The sequence below is a fragment of the Wasmannia auropunctata genome, unplaced genomic scaffold, assembly GCF_000956235.1.
Source record: "Wasmannia auropunctata unplaced genomic scaffold, wasmannia.A_1.0 LD336071.1, whole genome shotgun sequence".
Taxonomy (NCBI): domain Eukaryota; kingdom Metazoa; phylum Arthropoda; class Insecta; order Hymenoptera; family Formicidae; genus Wasmannia; species Wasmannia auropunctata.
This window is the reverse complement of record NW_012026819.1, coordinates 664695-682461: the sequence shown is the minus strand read 5'-3', so window position 1 is coordinate 682461 and position 17767 is coordinate 664695. Positions and strand designations below refer to the sequence as shown.

The 17767-nt window shown below is 38.0% G+C and overlaps 2 protein-coding genes across 7 annotated transcripts; both read left to right on the top strand.

Moving 5' to 3' along the window:
- The first annotated feature begins 84 nt into the window (after window positions 1–84).
- LOC105449866 (microtubule-associated protein RP/EB family member 1) lies at window positions 85–5969 on the top strand. Of its 3 annotated transcripts, XM_011689296.1 has the most exons (7): window positions 88–186; window positions 801–1087; window positions 2334–2571; window positions 3018–3065; window positions 3830–3921; window positions 4009–4167; window positions 4257–5969. In XM_011689296.1, the coding sequence occupies exons 2-7, from the start codon at window positions 821–823 to the stop codon at window positions 4323–4325; spliced, it is 873 nt and encodes a 290-aa protein (XP_011687598.1). In that variant the 5' UTR covers window positions 88–186; window positions 801–820; the 3' UTR covers window positions 4326–5969. The 3 variants fall into 3 exon arrangements, with proteins under 3 accessions (XP_011687599.1, XP_011687598.1, XP_011687600.1); XM_011689297.1 differs by lacking the exons at window positions 2334–2571; window positions 3018–3065 and adding an exon at window positions 1384–1651 and having other exon boundaries at window positions 85–186; XM_011689298.1 differs by lacking the exon at window positions 3018–3065 and having other exon boundaries at window positions 89–186.
- Window positions 5970–6553: 584 nt separating this feature from the next.
- LOC105449867 (rRNA biogenesis protein rrp36) lies at window positions 6554–17425 on the top strand. Of its 4 annotated transcripts, XM_011689300.1 has the most exons (11): window positions 6554–6961; window positions 9726–9776; window positions 9865–10036; window positions 10115–10263; window positions 10631–10708; window positions 10813–10965; window positions 11317–11481; window positions 11772–12002; window positions 12599–12779; window positions 14930–15010; window positions 15125–17425. In XM_011689300.1, exons 2-11 carry the CDS (start codon window positions 9750–9752, stop codon window positions 15241–15243), a joined length of 1356 nt encoding a protein of 451 aa, XP_011687602.1. In that variant the 5' UTR covers window positions 6554–6961; window positions 9726–9749; the 3' UTR covers window positions 15244–17425. The 4 variants fall into 4 exon arrangements, with proteins under 4 accessions (XP_011687602.1, XP_011687604.1, XP_011687605.1 ...); XM_011689302.1 differs by lacking the exon at window positions 10813–10965; XM_011689303.1 differs by lacking the exon at window positions 11772–12002.
- Window positions 17426–17767: the final 342 nt, after the last annotated feature.

The window sequence follows — 17767 nt, the reverse complement described above, 5'->3', positions numbered from 1 at the left end:
TCCCCGTGTGATCCGTGCCGCCACGCCGGCCAATCGCGCACGAAGGAACCGTTACGGGTTTCCGTTGTGTATGCGTGTTTGAACGATCATCTAGTGTGCACACTGCACATTTGTCATCTGCGTGCCGTCGTGAACCACTCCCGGGTGTGTGCGCGCGCGGTGTTACCCGTGTTTTCGCGATCCTCGGTAAGTCGTGGACGGTCGTCCTCGCGAGGGGTGTGCGCTCGAACGAGGCGGATTAAACGAGCGGACGGGCGGGCGGCAGCGGCGGCGGCGGCGGCGGTCGCACGAGGTCACCCAAGCGGCGGCGGCGGCGGTCTCGTGCACCCAAAACCGCGGCGCAACGGGAATAAAGAATGCCGAATATGTCGACCGCGATAGTTTCCGACCAAAAAAAAAGAAAAAAAAGACGAATGGAATGTCCCGTGCGGATCTCGAGATCCGTCCGGAGCTCTCGGTCGTCCGGGAGACCGATTCCCCCCGGACCGACCGTGCTTCCTTCGGGGGGGACTCGACGGGGCGACTCTGGACGTTCCGCAGGTCCCCCCTCGGCCCGAGACATCCCGCCCGCCGTTAATCCCGAGACTTCGCTCGCAATGCCGGACGCAACGCCGTATCGCGATTCTATCCGTTCCTCTGATCTCCGGGGGCTGATAAGAATCGCGAGTAGCCCGATCTACTCGGACTCGTGGCCGATTGCGGCGCGAACGCTGCGCGTCGCGTCGCTCACTCGGCACCGCGCCGATGTTTTAATAACCTACAACCGCCACCCTAATCTTCTGTCGTTGTACGCTTTCCAGTTAAAACAAACGGAGCGACCATGGCTGTCAACGTGTACGCGACAAACATGACATCCGACAATCTCAGTCGCCACGACATGCTCGCGTGGGTGAACGACTGCCTGCAATCGTCGTTCACCAAGATCGAGGAGCTGTGCACCGGCGCGGTCTACTGTCAGTTCATGGACATGCTCTTCCCGGGCAGTGTACCCCTGAAGAGGGTCAAGTTCAAGACCAATCTGGAGCACGAGTATATACAGAATTTCAAAATTCTCCAGGGTGGCTTCAAAAAGATGAACGTGGACAAGGTAAGAGCAAACAGCTGACCTTCTTCTCCCGCTAAACAACTCTCTAGAACTCGTAAGTCGCTTTTAAGACGCACGGTAAGAGGCTTAGCCGTAAGAATAAAGATGATTTTTAGACAAAACGTGTAAAAAAAAAATAAAAAAGGTAAGCCGTTGTGAGATACGCGCGGTGTAAAACTGCGATGATCACCTCAGGATCCTAAAGATCGCACATTGTACCTCCCCCTCCCGCGGTCTAATAGCATAAACCTTGCTGCGGAGGCGAAAATCATAATGACACGACCGTGGAAATGGTTCAGGTAATACCAGTGGACAAGCTGATAAAAGGGCGCTTTCAAGATAACTTTGAGTTTCTACAGTGGTTCAAAAAGTTTTTCGACGCAAATTACGACGGACGTGAATATGACGCATACGAGGCGCGCGGCTGCATACCGCTCGGCTCCGGCGTGGACGGGACGCACACCCTGTCGAATCCGCAGCTGGTGCCGTTGCCGCCGCAGTCGAAACAGCCGCAAATGCAACAAAGGCACATACAGCAGCGTAACATCGTCCCGCGGCAGCAACTGGGTATATTGTTGCAGTTCACGACTTTTAGCGCCGCCGCTTCTTGCATGCCGTTAGATGTCTTAAATTAATGAAACAATTTTCGCAAAGACACCACACACACACACACACGTGTGTACCACACACGCACATGCACATGCAATTTATAGCGCAATAGTTATTATACATCCCAATTTGTTTCAGCCACGTTATTTTGAGGCTGCATATGCATAAACATGTTACAAGCTATCTTTACAGTGTTACATGCAAACACACGTACTCTTCACGTTACATGCACCCTTTATATCTCATTGTCCACGTCATGAAGATTTGAAAAGGAAAAAAAAAACGCAGAAGTCGATCTCTGGTCTACGGAAGATGTATAGAAATATGTTGCATATATTCACATGTAAATCATTGAATTTTGTTGAAGTTATTCTCTTATGTGTATGTAGATTAGGATGTGTTAAATGTTTCCTCCACACGTTTCATCCCGATTTACTGCGGATAGAAGGGATTCCCCGGGATTATTTATTTTTAAATTTTTTAACAATTTCATCGTCGAGGAAACGTTAATTTTCTAGCGTTAAAATTAATTTTAATGTAGAACCGTTTTACGCTTCGCGCACGCTCGGAATTCGGAATTATATTTAATTTTGTTTTATTTTCTTTTGTTGCACACACGTCTTCCACTCCTCCTTTGCAGATTGTGCCAATTGATAGGCTGGTGAAGGGCAGGTTCCAAGACAACTTTGAGTTTTTGCAATGGTTCAAGAAATTCTTTGATGCGAACTACTCGGGAGCGGAGCCGTACGACGCGCTCACTATGCGAGGAGGCGAGTCTATGGGTAGTGGCGGAAATAACGCACCACGCGGCGGTACTCACGCGAAACGTGCCTCACCACGTGAAATAAGTTCGACTAAACCGGCTCCTCGTACTACTGGTACATCATTTCATGACTTTACTACTTTGATGCGAAAGAAAAATTTTTTGGAGTTTTAACACAGTTTTAAAGAGAATGGAATCCGATAATACGGAGAGAGAGAAAGAGAACAGTACAGTCTTTTCAGTACAATTTTGAAAACTTGTAACGTTAACACAGATTTTGTACTAATCAATAACCGACTTGAGTGCTTGATTATCCCTTGATACGTTAATCTGGTCTTACTGTATAGCAGGCAAGGTAAATATCACAGAATGAATACCGCGAGTCAGTTAGAGGGATTATAAACGATCTGAAAAATCTATCCTGTAATTTTATATATAAGGGATATCCGCGATATCTCAATTCATATACTTCCCCGTATTACCAAATATTTCAACTGGAGTTTCATTTGCGGGTTATCGCACAATGCGCCCTCAATAACGTGAAATGAAATTTGCCTTTAGGTGAGGGACCGCCATCTACCATGCGTGCAGATAGTACAAACAGTTTAGGTGAAATTCAATATCTCTTTTTTTGTTTTTTCATTAATTGTAATTCTCGTTACTTATATTTTGCTTCTCTAGCTCCGTATGTGTTTTAATACTGAGGTACATGAAGGAAAGTATAGAGTACATTAATGTGTGTGTTCCTGTGTAGTTTCTGTATTCACTGATTATACGGCATCCGAGATGTTTAGTTTCATTAATAATACTGATTGTTGCAGTATGTAAAGAAAAAAAAAATGACTATTAAGACAGGCAAAATTTCAGTGAACACATAAGTCTATGAATGAGTTATGTAGTCACAATATATATTGTTCCCTTAATCTGATGCAAGTACTTATCTTATAACTTCCACTAATTTACGATAATCGTCTGTATCAATACGGTCTATAATCGCCATCACTATCAAACGCTTGAAACGAAATTTATTACACTATATTATTGTACAAGTTATGAGAATTATCTCTTAGCACTTGCCTTGCAATTTTCTTTTATTACATAATTCAAAGATTTAATTTATATATGTATTTCTATAAGACTTATCATGATTGTAAAATACACATATCGTGCATGATTTTGAACTGTATTTCTGCATGCATTGTTTTGCTTGTTACAAAATAGCTTGTATATTTATACGTTTAGATAGCTTTGTTAATTTTTACACAAGTTACAAAAAAAATACTCTAATTTATGTTACAGAAGTAATAAATAATAATTACTTTTATGATTTTTACCACAGTATTGTAAAGTAATGTATTTTTTTTTTTATCTAGTAAATAAAGTTCAGCAGCCGTACCGTGCACCACCCAAAACCACAGTCGGCAACCGTGGCGATAACGGGAAAATTGAAGAACTTAGTGCACAGGTACAGTCATATTTTATTCAATAGAATATTTATATCAGTAAATGTTTTTTTTTCTATCTTCCAATAAAAATGAATGAAATGTTTCAGTTGGTTGAACTGAAAATGTCAGTGGAAGGTCTGGAAAAGGAGAGAGATTTCTATTTCGGAAAATTGCGCGACATAGAAGTCATGTGCCAAGATTGCGACAACAGCGGCGATCCTCCACCTATTATACAGAAAATTTTAGAAGTCCTTTATGCAACAGAGGTAAAATTTACATTTGTATAATAAGTCTGCAGTCGTAAGAACTCCTTCGATTAATTGCTTCAATTCTCTGCTTCATTTCTCCTTTTCAGGACGGTTTTGCACCACCCGAGGAATTGGAAGGTGACGGACTTGCGCCCGACGACGAGGAGGAATATTAACCTTTTTTATTTACGAATATAATCGAAATGAACAACAGCAAATTATCCAAGTGCGTTTCAGTTTACCATGCCTGTGAGCCAGTATCATTACCCCCATGCATAATTATTATTATATATAAGCTATTTTACACGAGCAAATTCGACAGTTTTAGCGCGGATTGTGCATACGTTTTTTTTTTTGTTAAATAAAGTTCACCAAAATCATTAAGACTCGCACATTAGAATAGACTTAAGTTGAGTAGTGCACTTGAATAACTTGTTCTTTATTGGCCGTTGACGAAAGAGGAAGATAAATGGGAGAAAATTAGAGGAAGGAAATTCAACTAGTAATCTATCGCAAACTATTACAATTCCTTATAGCGTTAAAAATGGTAGAGTTCCGAAGATCAATGGCTCTTGAATTGCCTCAGAAAAAATTTATGGATACCGATACCTATTGATGTTATCTGCATCCGTACTGTTGCGTAGCGACTTCCGTTAACTACACCTTTTTTTAATGCGTGAGTGTTCTGTTTGTAACTGTATTAAGTTTGTATCGATATTGAATCACGAAGCCCCCCCTCCCCCTGCGCCGATCATTTTGTCTTCTGAAATCTATAGTCATTTAAAAAGCATTAATCCTACTGAGAAGCTTAAACGACAGCTGCTCAATTTGCTCCACTCGTTTTCCATGTGCAATATACCCGATACACTTGTCAATGGTTTCGTGTGAAGCAGTAGATCTTCATTGTCAGCGAGATAATTTCGATAAATTTTCGATACACTTTCGACGATGTTAATAATAATTAAAATAAAAAAATTCAATTCCGCTTTTGACATTCTATCTACGTCTTACCAACATAGAAGCTACTGCGTAAATTACTTGTAATAGGGAACATAAACACCACACGCATAGTTCAGGTATTTTGATTTCGATAAATTAGACAGTGTGTGCGCTTCGTGAAGGCAAGGAGGTTGCGTGACAAAGTGGTACGCTTATGCACTCGATTGCTGAATTATGAAAGACGTGAAATACTTGAAGTTAAGAGCTCGTATTGAAAGATTCATCTATATTAACGTTTATCCCGTACAATTTTAGAAAAGGAACCGATCGTGTTTGCATCTCCATGACAGAGTCTCTCGGAATGTAAGAATGGCCTTAAAACGCGATGGATTTGAGATTCCGATAAAATACTCAGAATCGCACGAGTAAATGCGAAATGTTTCTTCAGTTATATCGTAGCGTCGATCGTGACACTGCTACATCTCGTTTTCGTTAAAAAAATTAAAGAGTTTGTAAAATCATACGTTTCGAGAGCAGACGAGTGAGAGGGACAACGAGCGAAAGGGTTACGGCGTTTGCAAACGCTTACGTGTTTATGACGTGTGTATGGGTGTGTGTGTGTGTGTGTGTGCTTTCGATATCATTGGTTTCATTGATTGTAGATTGCGTCATAATCGAATTAATTTAAGCGAAAAGTGTCGATCATCGTGAAATAATTGTCTAGAATGTAATTTACATTACGTGCTACGTCTTTACTAAGTTCCAGCGAGGAAGAAGGATACAGTTTGGCTTGCGCTCCATTTCATCGCTCTGTATACGCGCATGTGTGCTTCAAAATTTTAAATTTTAATGCCGATATAATAAACGTTTAATAAAATCGACCCGAATGCGGATTGCTTTCGAATCCTCGAATGTTCAAATATTTCGAAATATATGATGCAGTCAAAATAAATTCTACTTATAATTTCAAAATTCGCGAGAGAAGGTCATACGAGAGAAGAAGAGAGAGATACTCTTGTATAACGCTAAATTACAATCGTGTAATTATCTAGTAGAGTTAGAAAAACATGCTATAAAAAAAAACAAAGCTATCAGATAAATTATCCGTTGTAAAAAAAAATAAATTTTGATGTAGAAACATGATGTAATAAATGGCGCAAAATTTTTTCATGTATTATCACAAGGTGTATATTAGGGGTACAAAGTCTACTCTAGATATATTGTTAATATGGAGGTAAATCGATTGTAAATCTCGTAATTAGCTAAGGAAAGAAAATCCACGGAGATGAGCTTCGAAGATTCACGAACAGTGCTTGAAAATTTAAAAAAATATTAGTATGACGATATTTTAACTTAAATAAGCTCCCGAACTAATCGAAAAATTTACGATACTTTGTTGACAATAGATTTTATAAATTATATAAGTAAAGTCTCACTTTCTTTTTTCGCCTGCAGAAAATGATGCATTTCTTCGTACTGCATTTCGCTGGAAATGCATGTTGTGCGTGATGCACTTCTACTAATTAACTCCGAGGAAATGCATACCGTATTCTACGGGTCAGATTCTGTTCTCGGGATTTCAAAAATCACCGCGGGCCCTTGCACGTTAAAGCGCCGCGTATACGCTCTTAATCGTTGTTACGTTACTGTCCGTGAAACTTCGGCTTTCCCAGTTCGCGCTCAACATCTCGCAGTCACGAAAGTACCGGCTCCGTTCGCGCGTGATCGAGTACTCGTCAGGAGTACAGCTTCCGCTAGCGACCGCGCAGGACACCATTCTAGGACGTTGCAGCACGTGCGTTACGACAAAGATCACGGTCAGCGGCGCAGTAGCAGCGATAGCTCTTTATCCCGTCTTTTTTATTTACGAGAGGTAATTAACATTAATGCCAAAATCACGCTTTGTATCCCGAAGAAGCTTATATACGATAACCGGTGGAATATTTCTCTATTACTCTGCGCTTTGAATAGAGATTATCATGCGATGTGTATTAAGAAAAATTACATCCGCCAATTTTTTATATAACTGAAGAAATCAATTATTTAATAAGACTTTCTGTGGTTTGTAAAATAGCATCGACATCAGCTGGATATTTATGTATTGACCGGTATGTGTGCGATGCTATATTCAAACAAACACATTCTGTCCTCTCTGACCCGAACGTTCTAAACATTCGATCGAATTATCCAGAGGGAATCAATGGTATGTTAGATTTCGACAAATAATAATGTTTTGAAACGAATTCCAACGAGTTAGTTCAACGGAGAAGAAATAAACGATTTGTAGCCGCGATTAATTTTTTTTTTTTACTGCTTATACCGTAATAGTTTCTCTCTAATTGCTGCGTTTGCGAAAAAGTTCGTCACCGTTGTCGATGATTAAATAATGTTTATTAATGCAATAAGAGAATGCTTATAAATCATGGACCTAAGAATCTTAGATCCATGTTATAAATCATTTTGTTATCTATCGAATAATTTTTTCTTCTAAAAATATGTTATTTGTAAGATACATTTCGAAGTGTAATAATCAATTATGTTTATAATTTATGACAATCAGCTTTGTCCGAAGCTCTGTCGAAATAACACGGCTTCACATTCTTTCGGATTATTCACGCGTGTGTGCGGGCACACGTTCACTGGTGTTGAGCGAAAAAAAAAAAATTATTTTTCCTTCACATTGTGCCGATAGGCGGCACAAGATTTGACGGTCAAGAGGATCTGCTACACGAACCAAACGAAAACACGATAAAAGCCGAAAAAGGCAAACATCGTGATTACGGCGTGACTCGTGTAAAACAATGAGTAAGACGATAGTGGTCGAGTTAGATTTTTACTAGACAGCGCACAGACATAATTCTTAATTATCTCGCCCGGCGATGTAATGTAAACGTACCGTTGCCTAAGATACTATTTGACCATGGACTTCCGAAAAATCAAGGAGAATACAACCAAATAAAACTTTACAGATACTGCGTAATATGTTGCTTTACTAATAACACGTATCTAATTTGTAAACTTTATCCTCAAATGATGTCTCTGAACGTTACAAAAAATTACAGCGAGTAGCTTCGAGAAATTTTAATTGAGACCATCCGCTAATACACTTTACTGATCTAAAGTTCAACTTATAACGACTGCTATTTTAAAAATCTATAAATCATTAGTCAATCCATTAAATTATTATGTATCCATTAATCAATCAATTAAATTATTATATAGTTATTAATCTCAATCTATTATATATAATAAATTTTATATTAAAGATTCAATACCAGGATTCAGAACAAATTAAAATTACGCAAATTAAATATATTAACATGTCTGTTTTAACGTACGCGTAACTTCCTAAATGCTTTCACCATTTGTTTGCGCGACAAATTATTCTACAATTACGTTCTATCAATATCGTCAAGTCATCCGTTTGACATCCATTTGACATGCGAGAGGAAAATTACAAATTAAACTGCCATTATCTGCTAAATTACAAAATTTTGTATGCGGGAAAAATGTCATTGATAAAGCTCGATCAGTAAATTTATTTTTACCTTGTATATCATGTGCACTTGTGTTATGCACGCGGCACATTCCTGGCGAGAATTTTTAAAAGTCTAACGTATTCGATCTTAATAAAATCGAGATAGATTAAATTGCATCAGTAATATCGTGGACATTTAGCAAAGATCATGTTTGTCTACAAGTTTGCAAAAATTTCATCCTGTCTATGTAAATAAATTGTACATACAGATAAATTAAAATCTATCCGATAATTTAAAACGACATGCTTCAAAATTACAAGCATTAAAATAATTTAAGTCTCAACTTAATTATTTTTAAAGTATATTCTTCGCGGTTTGTTGCAATATATATATTTGAAAGTTAAAAATCGATGTTGTTTTGTTGAAATTACAAGGAAATTTCTGAAAGTATAAATCGTCGGTGTAACATGTACGTGAATATATGTATATGCGAATGCAGCTGCTTCAAGAGAAACTGCGCGCGTAGATTAATGCCTCGTGATAAAACTCATCAAAAACGTAATGTTCTGACGATATTTTTCGGTGAGACGCTAAATTCGTATGTCGGTGATCATGTATACATTGTGTTTTGCGACGGGAATACGCCGTTATTGAGATTTCTTTCGGCGTTCCGCCCTGATAAGCCGAGGTCGTGCCTTCCCGATAATAATTTATCATCGTCGCTTTCTTCATTGTCTATTTTGCATTTCTGAGTCATTAGGACTTAAATTGAGTCATTAATTGACTTAACGGAGAAAAATTTTATTCATGATCGCGGACTATCATCAAATGTACTGTCTCCGTACAATAAACATTCTCACATCAACTCGGATCCATTGCAAATCACATGGAGTATTCGCGCTTTACGGGAATCTTCACAGAATCTTATTATAAACATACATTATAAACATTCGTTTATAGATGATGGAAAACGATGTTGTTAAATCAACGCTATTATCTCTAAATAAATATATTTAGCTTGTTATTCTTGTTATTCTGTTTTGTTTTACAATTATTACAATAGTTTCTAATATTTCTTAAAAAAAAAATACATCGCGTTGCAAACAAACCTGTTCATGTTATTTGGAATAGATATTACGTTATCTCAAATATTTCTAGGCTTTCTATTGATTTACCTCCGATATGGCCGCGGCAAGTTCGTCAAAGACAGTAAGCATTCCAAAATTATATTTGTAAAAATATATTCCGGCGAACGTCCGATTGATCGAGTAAATTACTGTTACTCGTGTCGATATAGGCAGCCGACGAGACACAGCAAGAGGATCATATTTGGATAGAACTGAAATTGCTAGAGTCACTCGTGATGCAAAGCAGATTGGGCCAGAGTATACTAAGACTCGCGGACAAGTTCTTGTGGACCGTAGAGAAGTGTGCGGAATGGAGCCTACCTAGACAAGACGTTAGCGAAGGTGCGATTTACGAAATCTTATCGTTTTAACGGAAAAAAAAAAAAATTTCTCGACAATCGAGCTCGATCAATATTTCAGATGGGAAAGACTCGGGCAAACCGAAACTCGTGAGACCACTGCCGTGGCTCTTGTTCTTGCCGAGCTTAGTGATGCTGCGTACAATCAGAGTGACAGGGAATATAGGTGTTTACATATTGGGTTACCCTGCAATAACGCCGAGTGAAATGGTACGTTCATTTTCACGTGATTCACAGTTTAACATTAATATTATCGCATTAATTCAAAAATAATCTTTAAACCGCATTAATATTTTCATTGTAAAATTTTCGTCAGCAGTTTTAGAATTTGTAAAGTGTTGTTTAAACTATCATCTATTTTATTTTATTCGCATTCAATTATTTCCTTCCTTATGTAAAATTCGACGTTCTGCAATGAGATTTAAGACTTAAGATTTAAGAAAATTGACCAATCATAGTCGATTATTCATCTCACGTGAGAAGAATAATCGATTGATCAATTTTCTTGAATCTTAAATCTTAAGTCTCATTGTAGGCGACGCTTAGCTCATCGTCCTTTAAACATTTTTTTCGACAGGTAAAACTCGTGCAGAAATCTCGTAGGTATCTGAATGCCACAATGAAGAAAGGGATGAAAGAGAGGTGCGAGGTCAAGGTAAGACGCGCGTGTTTTTTTTTTAGCCGGTGAAACGTAGCGAATGCAACGACTGCAGAAAGATAATAAAATTAGCACGATAATAGTCTCGGTGGTGGGTGTAGGACAAGAGACCGTCGATGAACGAGGCCAAGAAGGCCCTGATCAGGTCCATTCGTCTGACTTTGTCGAGCTTATCCTGCCTGGACGCATCCAAACCCTCTCTGTCACCACCGCCCACCAAAATTTATGTTAGTAGCGTCCTCGATCCCGATCCAGTAAGTAAAACACCACCCGCCGTCGGTTTTATTCCTTTGCCATGTAAATATAAATCACGTGTGTATTCGATTGCATCTTTTTATTGTATAATTATTTGTATAATTATCTGAAAAATACCGCAATCTCTTTAACCTTTCTCCGAGTATTTCAATCTTTTGTCTTTTGTGTTTTTAAACGTTTATTCTACAGATTGATATCTTTCGGCGGCTTATCCGCTATTAGAAACAAGTACTTGAAATGATTGTAAATATGAATTCAATTCGCAACTTACTTTGTTTCAAGAGTTATCCTTGCTATATTTGGAAACTGATAAAATATTCGATAAAACAACGAAACATTTTTTTTTCAAGGTAACAACGACATCGGAAGAAAAGTCAGTGACGGAATCGATGGATTCTACGGAAAAATTAAAAGACTCCTCGAGCGAATCGGAGGAAGAGGAGAAGGAAGAGACTCTGGATGAGAAGATCGATCGACTCGCTTTGGATAGTAGCGAGGGCGATGAGGATTTCGACGTGAGTGACCAAGTTTTATACTTTTGTTTAATATTCGACGTTCAATTTTTTTTTTGTTTATCTCGAATGATATCATTAAATGCATAGTCCATTCAAGCGGCGTTTCACGTTCACAATCGGATTTGCGGACTCGAAGGAAACTCGGTGACTTGACCCTTCTTCGACAGATAGCCCGCGCTCCGACGATACGCCGCTCGTTTCATTTATATTTTTAGTCCGCGGTGTTGCACATACGCTTTTGCACGATAGGGAAGATTTATCTGGCTACGTTTTCGCTATCGCCTTTTCAGCCGACCGGCGCGAACAGCGACGAGGACGACGACGACGAGGACGACGACGACGACGAGAATAGCGACGACGGCAATGTGTCCCCGAGTGAGATTCGCGAAATCATTGAGGACACTTATGTACCACTGTCAGCCAACAAAAACCTGAAGCAGCAAACCGAGTGCTTTTTGAATTCCGAGAAGATTTGCGCGCTGGATTCCAAGCAGGAATCCGACCAGCCGGTTTGCGAGAAGGTAAACACCTCGAAAAATGCCCCTTCGGACTCTCTTTATGATGAATAGGAATTAAAAGGTTAAAAGGAGTCCTTGATACGTCGACGCCTCGTGTTTGTACGCGAGATTACGATTCTGATTATTCTGAACGAGAGAAAGCGCATACACAAGCGAAGTAGGCACGCGGTACCTTTGCGTTTCTTTTTTTTTTTTTTTTGAAAATTTCGCCGTTCTGTATTTTCCAGTTATCCTTCAAAGAGAAAAAGAAACTGCACCAGTAACGCAATGCAACGTGGATTAAGTAAAATTTTATATAATAATTTTATATAAACTGCACTGGTGCAGTTTTTTTTCTGTTTGAATTTCGATGTTTCGAAATTCGTACACGGATGTAAAATATAAAATTTTACTATATACTTAATCCGCGTTACATTGCGTCACTGGTGCAGGTTTCTTTTCTGTTTGAAGGATAACTGAAAAGTACAAGTATCGGCGAAATTTTCAAAAGAAACGCAACAGTATCGACGTCGCGGTGTCGAGGAACGTTGACGGCACTTTAGGGACGGTATTCTTCGCAGTACGTAAATGTTCAACGAGCTTGTGTTCAACGTATTTAGAGATCGTCGGCCAAGGAGAGCCGCGATAAGGCAGAAGAGCGCCTCGCGACTTCGAAGCGTCGCGACTCGCCAGAGTGTTATACGCCCGACAGATCCAGTCAGGAAGGCGATCCGACCTTCTACTCGCCGATCAGCTCGGACAGCGACGCGCCGAAGGAGTCATCGGTGCCGATCGCCGAACGTAAGTGATCACGCGTTTGCATCTCCTGTGGCTGCGATCTCTCACATCTAGACTCTCTCTGTGTCTCTCTCTTTCTCTATATATAGCCTAGCTTTTCGCTATACCTTACGTTCCTCCTACACACGCTTGTGCATTCGCTGCATGTACATTTCGCTTTCGTATCTGAATTTTCGAATTTGCTTCGCATTGTTGATGAGTCGCTTTCTAACTTCTGCTCAAGTACCATTCAATAGCTTTAAGCACATATGGCATGAAGTATGTACACTAAATTAGTAGCGTAGGTTGTTGCTTATTAACATTAATTATTGGCGATCTCTTGATAGATCGTAGATATTTGTTTCATATTTCGCGGACTTAATCGTTAACGTTATTAAGTCCGTGAAATATGAAACAAATATTTACGCTCTACAAAGCCATCTTATTTTACGCGTGTTGTTATACAGAGAATACATTACGATACAGAGAAAAATGTTTTGGTTGCATTAACAAGATGTACATTCTGATCCAATCAGAATTTCTTAAGTACATGCGTTCCAATACCAAATCAGGATTCCTTTTATCGCAATTGAATTTCTGATTATCTCGGCTAGAATGTTTGATAGATTTAACCACAAGTACATCTCAAATTTGTACCTTTTGTTGAATCTACAAGATTTCCATTAAGTAACCAAACATTTTTTCAATGTAATACAAGCGATATTAATTTTATTCTCTATGGTTATATGCGATATTAATTTTATTCTTTGTGGTTATATGCGATATTAATTTTCGACATACTCAAGAGTTTGTCATTTAACAAAAATGGTGTAGTCTTTTAATGTTAATTTATTTAAATTATTTTTTTACTCGCTTCTTCTCAACACACAAACAATCGTAAAGTACGACAGCGTAAAATCAACCAAGGAGGTAACTTAAATCGCGTTTGTGTTGAAGGCAAATTTTGTACGACTTTAAAATCGCCATTTTTACGACGTCGCACGAAATGCTCACATAAAATAATGTTCTTGTATGTACATCGGTTATGTTTATCTAATCGATCGTTTTCTGCAATTACCTCGATTAGTACCTCGAAATTACCTCGAGAAATTTAAACAACTATAATAAACGAAATATTTTAGAGTTGATTATATATTTACACAACCGATTTAACACTTAGAATTTTGTATAAAATATATATCGATAGCACCAAAACAGGAAATATTGTAATAACATTTTCGGAAACATTTCGCGACAGTTATTAATGCGTAACTAATCACGTAATAACTTTTGCTGCTCCTAATGAATTTCTTCTGGTTTACCAATGGTAAATGTATTATTTAAGATGTCTCCAGAAAAAGAAATTCATTAGAATTAAATTTTATTGTCCATTTAATTGTCCAAATGTCGAATTGAATTGACAAATTCAAATACGAACAAATTCTAAAAAAAGCTGATTTCATGAAGGATGAGCAACAATTATGACATGATTAGTTATGCATTAAAGACTGTCGCGAAATGTTTCCGGAAATGTTAATAAAATTTATTTTTAATCACGTCTATCTTGTGGAGATATCTTAAACAATAATACGTTTACCATTGGTAAACCAACGGTAAACGTATTGTTTAAGATGTCTCCAGGAGAAGAACTAAAATTAAAATTAAATTGTATTAACATCTCCGTTAAACATTTCGCGATGGTCCATTTAATTATCCAAATGTCGAATTGAATTGATAAATACGCTTCGTTTAGTTTGTTTTGAATTCCTCGTATAGCGTCAGATGGTGCTCCATCATGAGCACAACATTGAGCAAATAAAATATGATATGTCCGTAAATAAAAAGCGATGAACAAAATTTCTTCTTTCATAATATTTCTTTTATAATATCCTTATGCAAAAATTAATCCATTTGAGATAATCCTATGGCATTAAACATTACTCTCTGCTAGACCCGTGCTAGAATGATACGCCTACATTCTTCGTTCGCATAATATTTGATACTAAACATTTATTTCTATATGTAATGGCATCAATGAGCTTGTAAATCCGAAAGAACTGTGTTAGAAGTTCAATGTCGGTTACGATATTCATTGTGGCGATGAATATTGTATCGCATGTAATTGCAACATAAATAAATAAAATCAATCACATTTCAAATTATTAATTGTTTAGAATGTCCCGCAAGAAAAGTCGTAAAGACAAAAGAGCTTATCAATGGCGAAGCACGTTTCATTCCAGCATCAACGATTGCAGGTACATCATTACTTTGCATGCGTTGACTCGTAATCAGTATCATCAAATTTATTATGAATACGATTAATTATGTATCTACTCGTTTCAATAAGAATTGAACGTAATTTTTGACAGAATCGAAATCATCGGCCAGACGAGCCAACAACGGTGCGGTGGTGGAGAAGCGCAGTACAAACGTGAGTAAATGTCACAAGGGTAAGCGCACGAGTCACGGCAGTCGCAAGAAAAAGTAGTCAATTAACAAAAAGCAAAACAAAAGAGAGAGATAGAGAAAGATAGATAGATAGATAGAGAGAAGGGGGGAGAGGAGGGGGGAGGAAACAGAGAACGAAAGCTTTCCTTCGAGACAACAGATCACTATCAAGTGATACAATATCGCGCCGATATCGAACGTCATTGACAGTTACGCAATTGTTGAGGATTAAACGTGATTCCGAATAAAAGATATTTGTCCGTCGTCAAGATATAGCAAAGATATCAGGTTATCAAGACATATATTCGAGCTCGTATAAAAGATCCCCGAGTCATCGTGTGGTCGCTCGTCAATTATTGCTCTCGAAAAATCGTTCGAATTAAGATGCTCGCAGATATTTCGTCGAATCTTAGGCGCTCGCGTTTCCCCGATGAGTGATTTCGCCCGAGTTGTAACTGTCCAAAGTATAAACTGATCCAAAGTACGTCGTCGTCGTGTTAACACTCGAGCGTAATCATGCTTCTCTCTATAAAAATGTAAAATAATTATAATTATAGTAAAGTAATTAGGTATAGTTTTCGCACGATGCGATAAAGCGGATACAGGAAGAAATAATAAGTTCTCTAATTCCTGAATCGGCCTAAATTGACGCGTTCACTCAAGAATAACGCCTATATACTATCGGGATACCATAGACGGAGGATTAATTGGACGATCGCTGATTTCGAAATGATTCGCAATTATTCCGAAATATACGCAGGATGTTTCTCCATATGGATGGTTGATCTTTTTTTTCCCCCGAATCCGGTTGAGAGCGATAAGCTTGACGACGGGAACCTAATTGTGGACAGGCGGATGTAAGCGGATGTAAGCATCTAAATCGCGGCGGTGCGTTCAAAGTGCGCAGACATTATCGTATTTAGACGAAACATTGCGTCTGTCTCGACAATTACGTAATTGCGATCATGAATTAAATGTTGTTTCTCCGATACGATAGTGCAAAACGCAGCGCGTGCGAAAACATATATGGCTAAAGTTTGCGTGTTATCACCGCAAAACGCTGTTAAACTGATTCTTTTTGGACATATACTCGTTTGTGTATATAACAACATTCGTTACATCTGATCGTTATATCTCATAAATGAGCTGTGAATCGATATAACGGTAGAAGTCAGCCAAAAAATTCAATTTTCATCGACGCGCATATTTGTATAATCTTGTATTATATGCAAACTTTAAATATTTACGTTATACTATAGAAGAAAGACTATATGTTAAGGTTAGCTGTATAGACAAACATTATTGTTTAAATAACTAAGTGTCTGGATCGACCGTGGAGTGTTGCCAACAATTAAGATACGAAAATATCAACATGGTCTTTAAAGAACCTTGATGCTTGATAAATAATCTTATAAAAAATATGTAAATCAATTCTTAGTTTACGCAAACTGCGCGCCGCATAATTGTCGGTCTTTAAAACGCAACTTTGAACCGAATAGTACGTAATATCACAATTAAATTGCCAAGGCAATCTAATAATTCGATGCTTATATAGCGTCTATTTTAAATCCTGTAAAGATAACTTATTGCAAAAAATATTTATATCCTGGCTGAGGTAATATTTTTCATAATTATGATATTACGTGCTATTCGATTCGAAGTTGGTCGTTTTAAAGACCGACGATTATGTGGCGCGCAGTTTGCATGAACTAAGAATTGTATTAAAAAGTCATTGTATTATAGAGATTATCAAGCACCAAAATCCGCTTTGTTGGCATTTTCGTGTCTTATTAACTTTTTAAAATTAGTCTTTTATTTAAGTTATAATTATGAAGAATATATTCATTTTGAATGATAAAAATATTTAGCGCCATCGTTTATGTATGTATATTCCTTTTCAATCGATCGCATTTCTCAATCAATGATGATCACACATGGAAGCGAAATAATTATTATCACGCTTATTCACTCTCTAGTATCATCGGTTTATGTCTGTAATTTTTATTATTTTTATTCTGATCATCAGAATGCAAAATATGCGCAAAGGTCGGCGGCGATGTATAATTTATAAAATGTATAATTTATAATCTCTAATTAAGATATAACGAATTATAATTTCTTCCTTTCTTGTAAATGTTGATAATATTTAACAGACATCGTTTTATATTGTTGTTACTAAATGTAGACACTGTTGATCTTAATAAATTATTTAACCGTACAAACGCGCTCTTTTGCTAATTATTGTAAACGACTGCTGCATTATTGTATTAAGTAAAAGACACAATATGCACATCGGCGATACGCAACCGACGATAAAATAGTCTAAATCAATAGCGGGCAAAATGATTGATAGCTTGTTACGACCCCTTATCTTTCGAGGCACACAAATTTTTGCGTCGCTCGAAATTATATCAATCTTTTACACGCTATACGATTAACGGGCGCGCGCGCGCGCGCGCGCGCGTTCCAATTTCTTTACCCCACCTTTCCATAAAATTATTAGAGATACCGCGAGCGCGTCCATTTTTGCGACGCGCAACAACCCGCCCTTATCGCTTTAACCG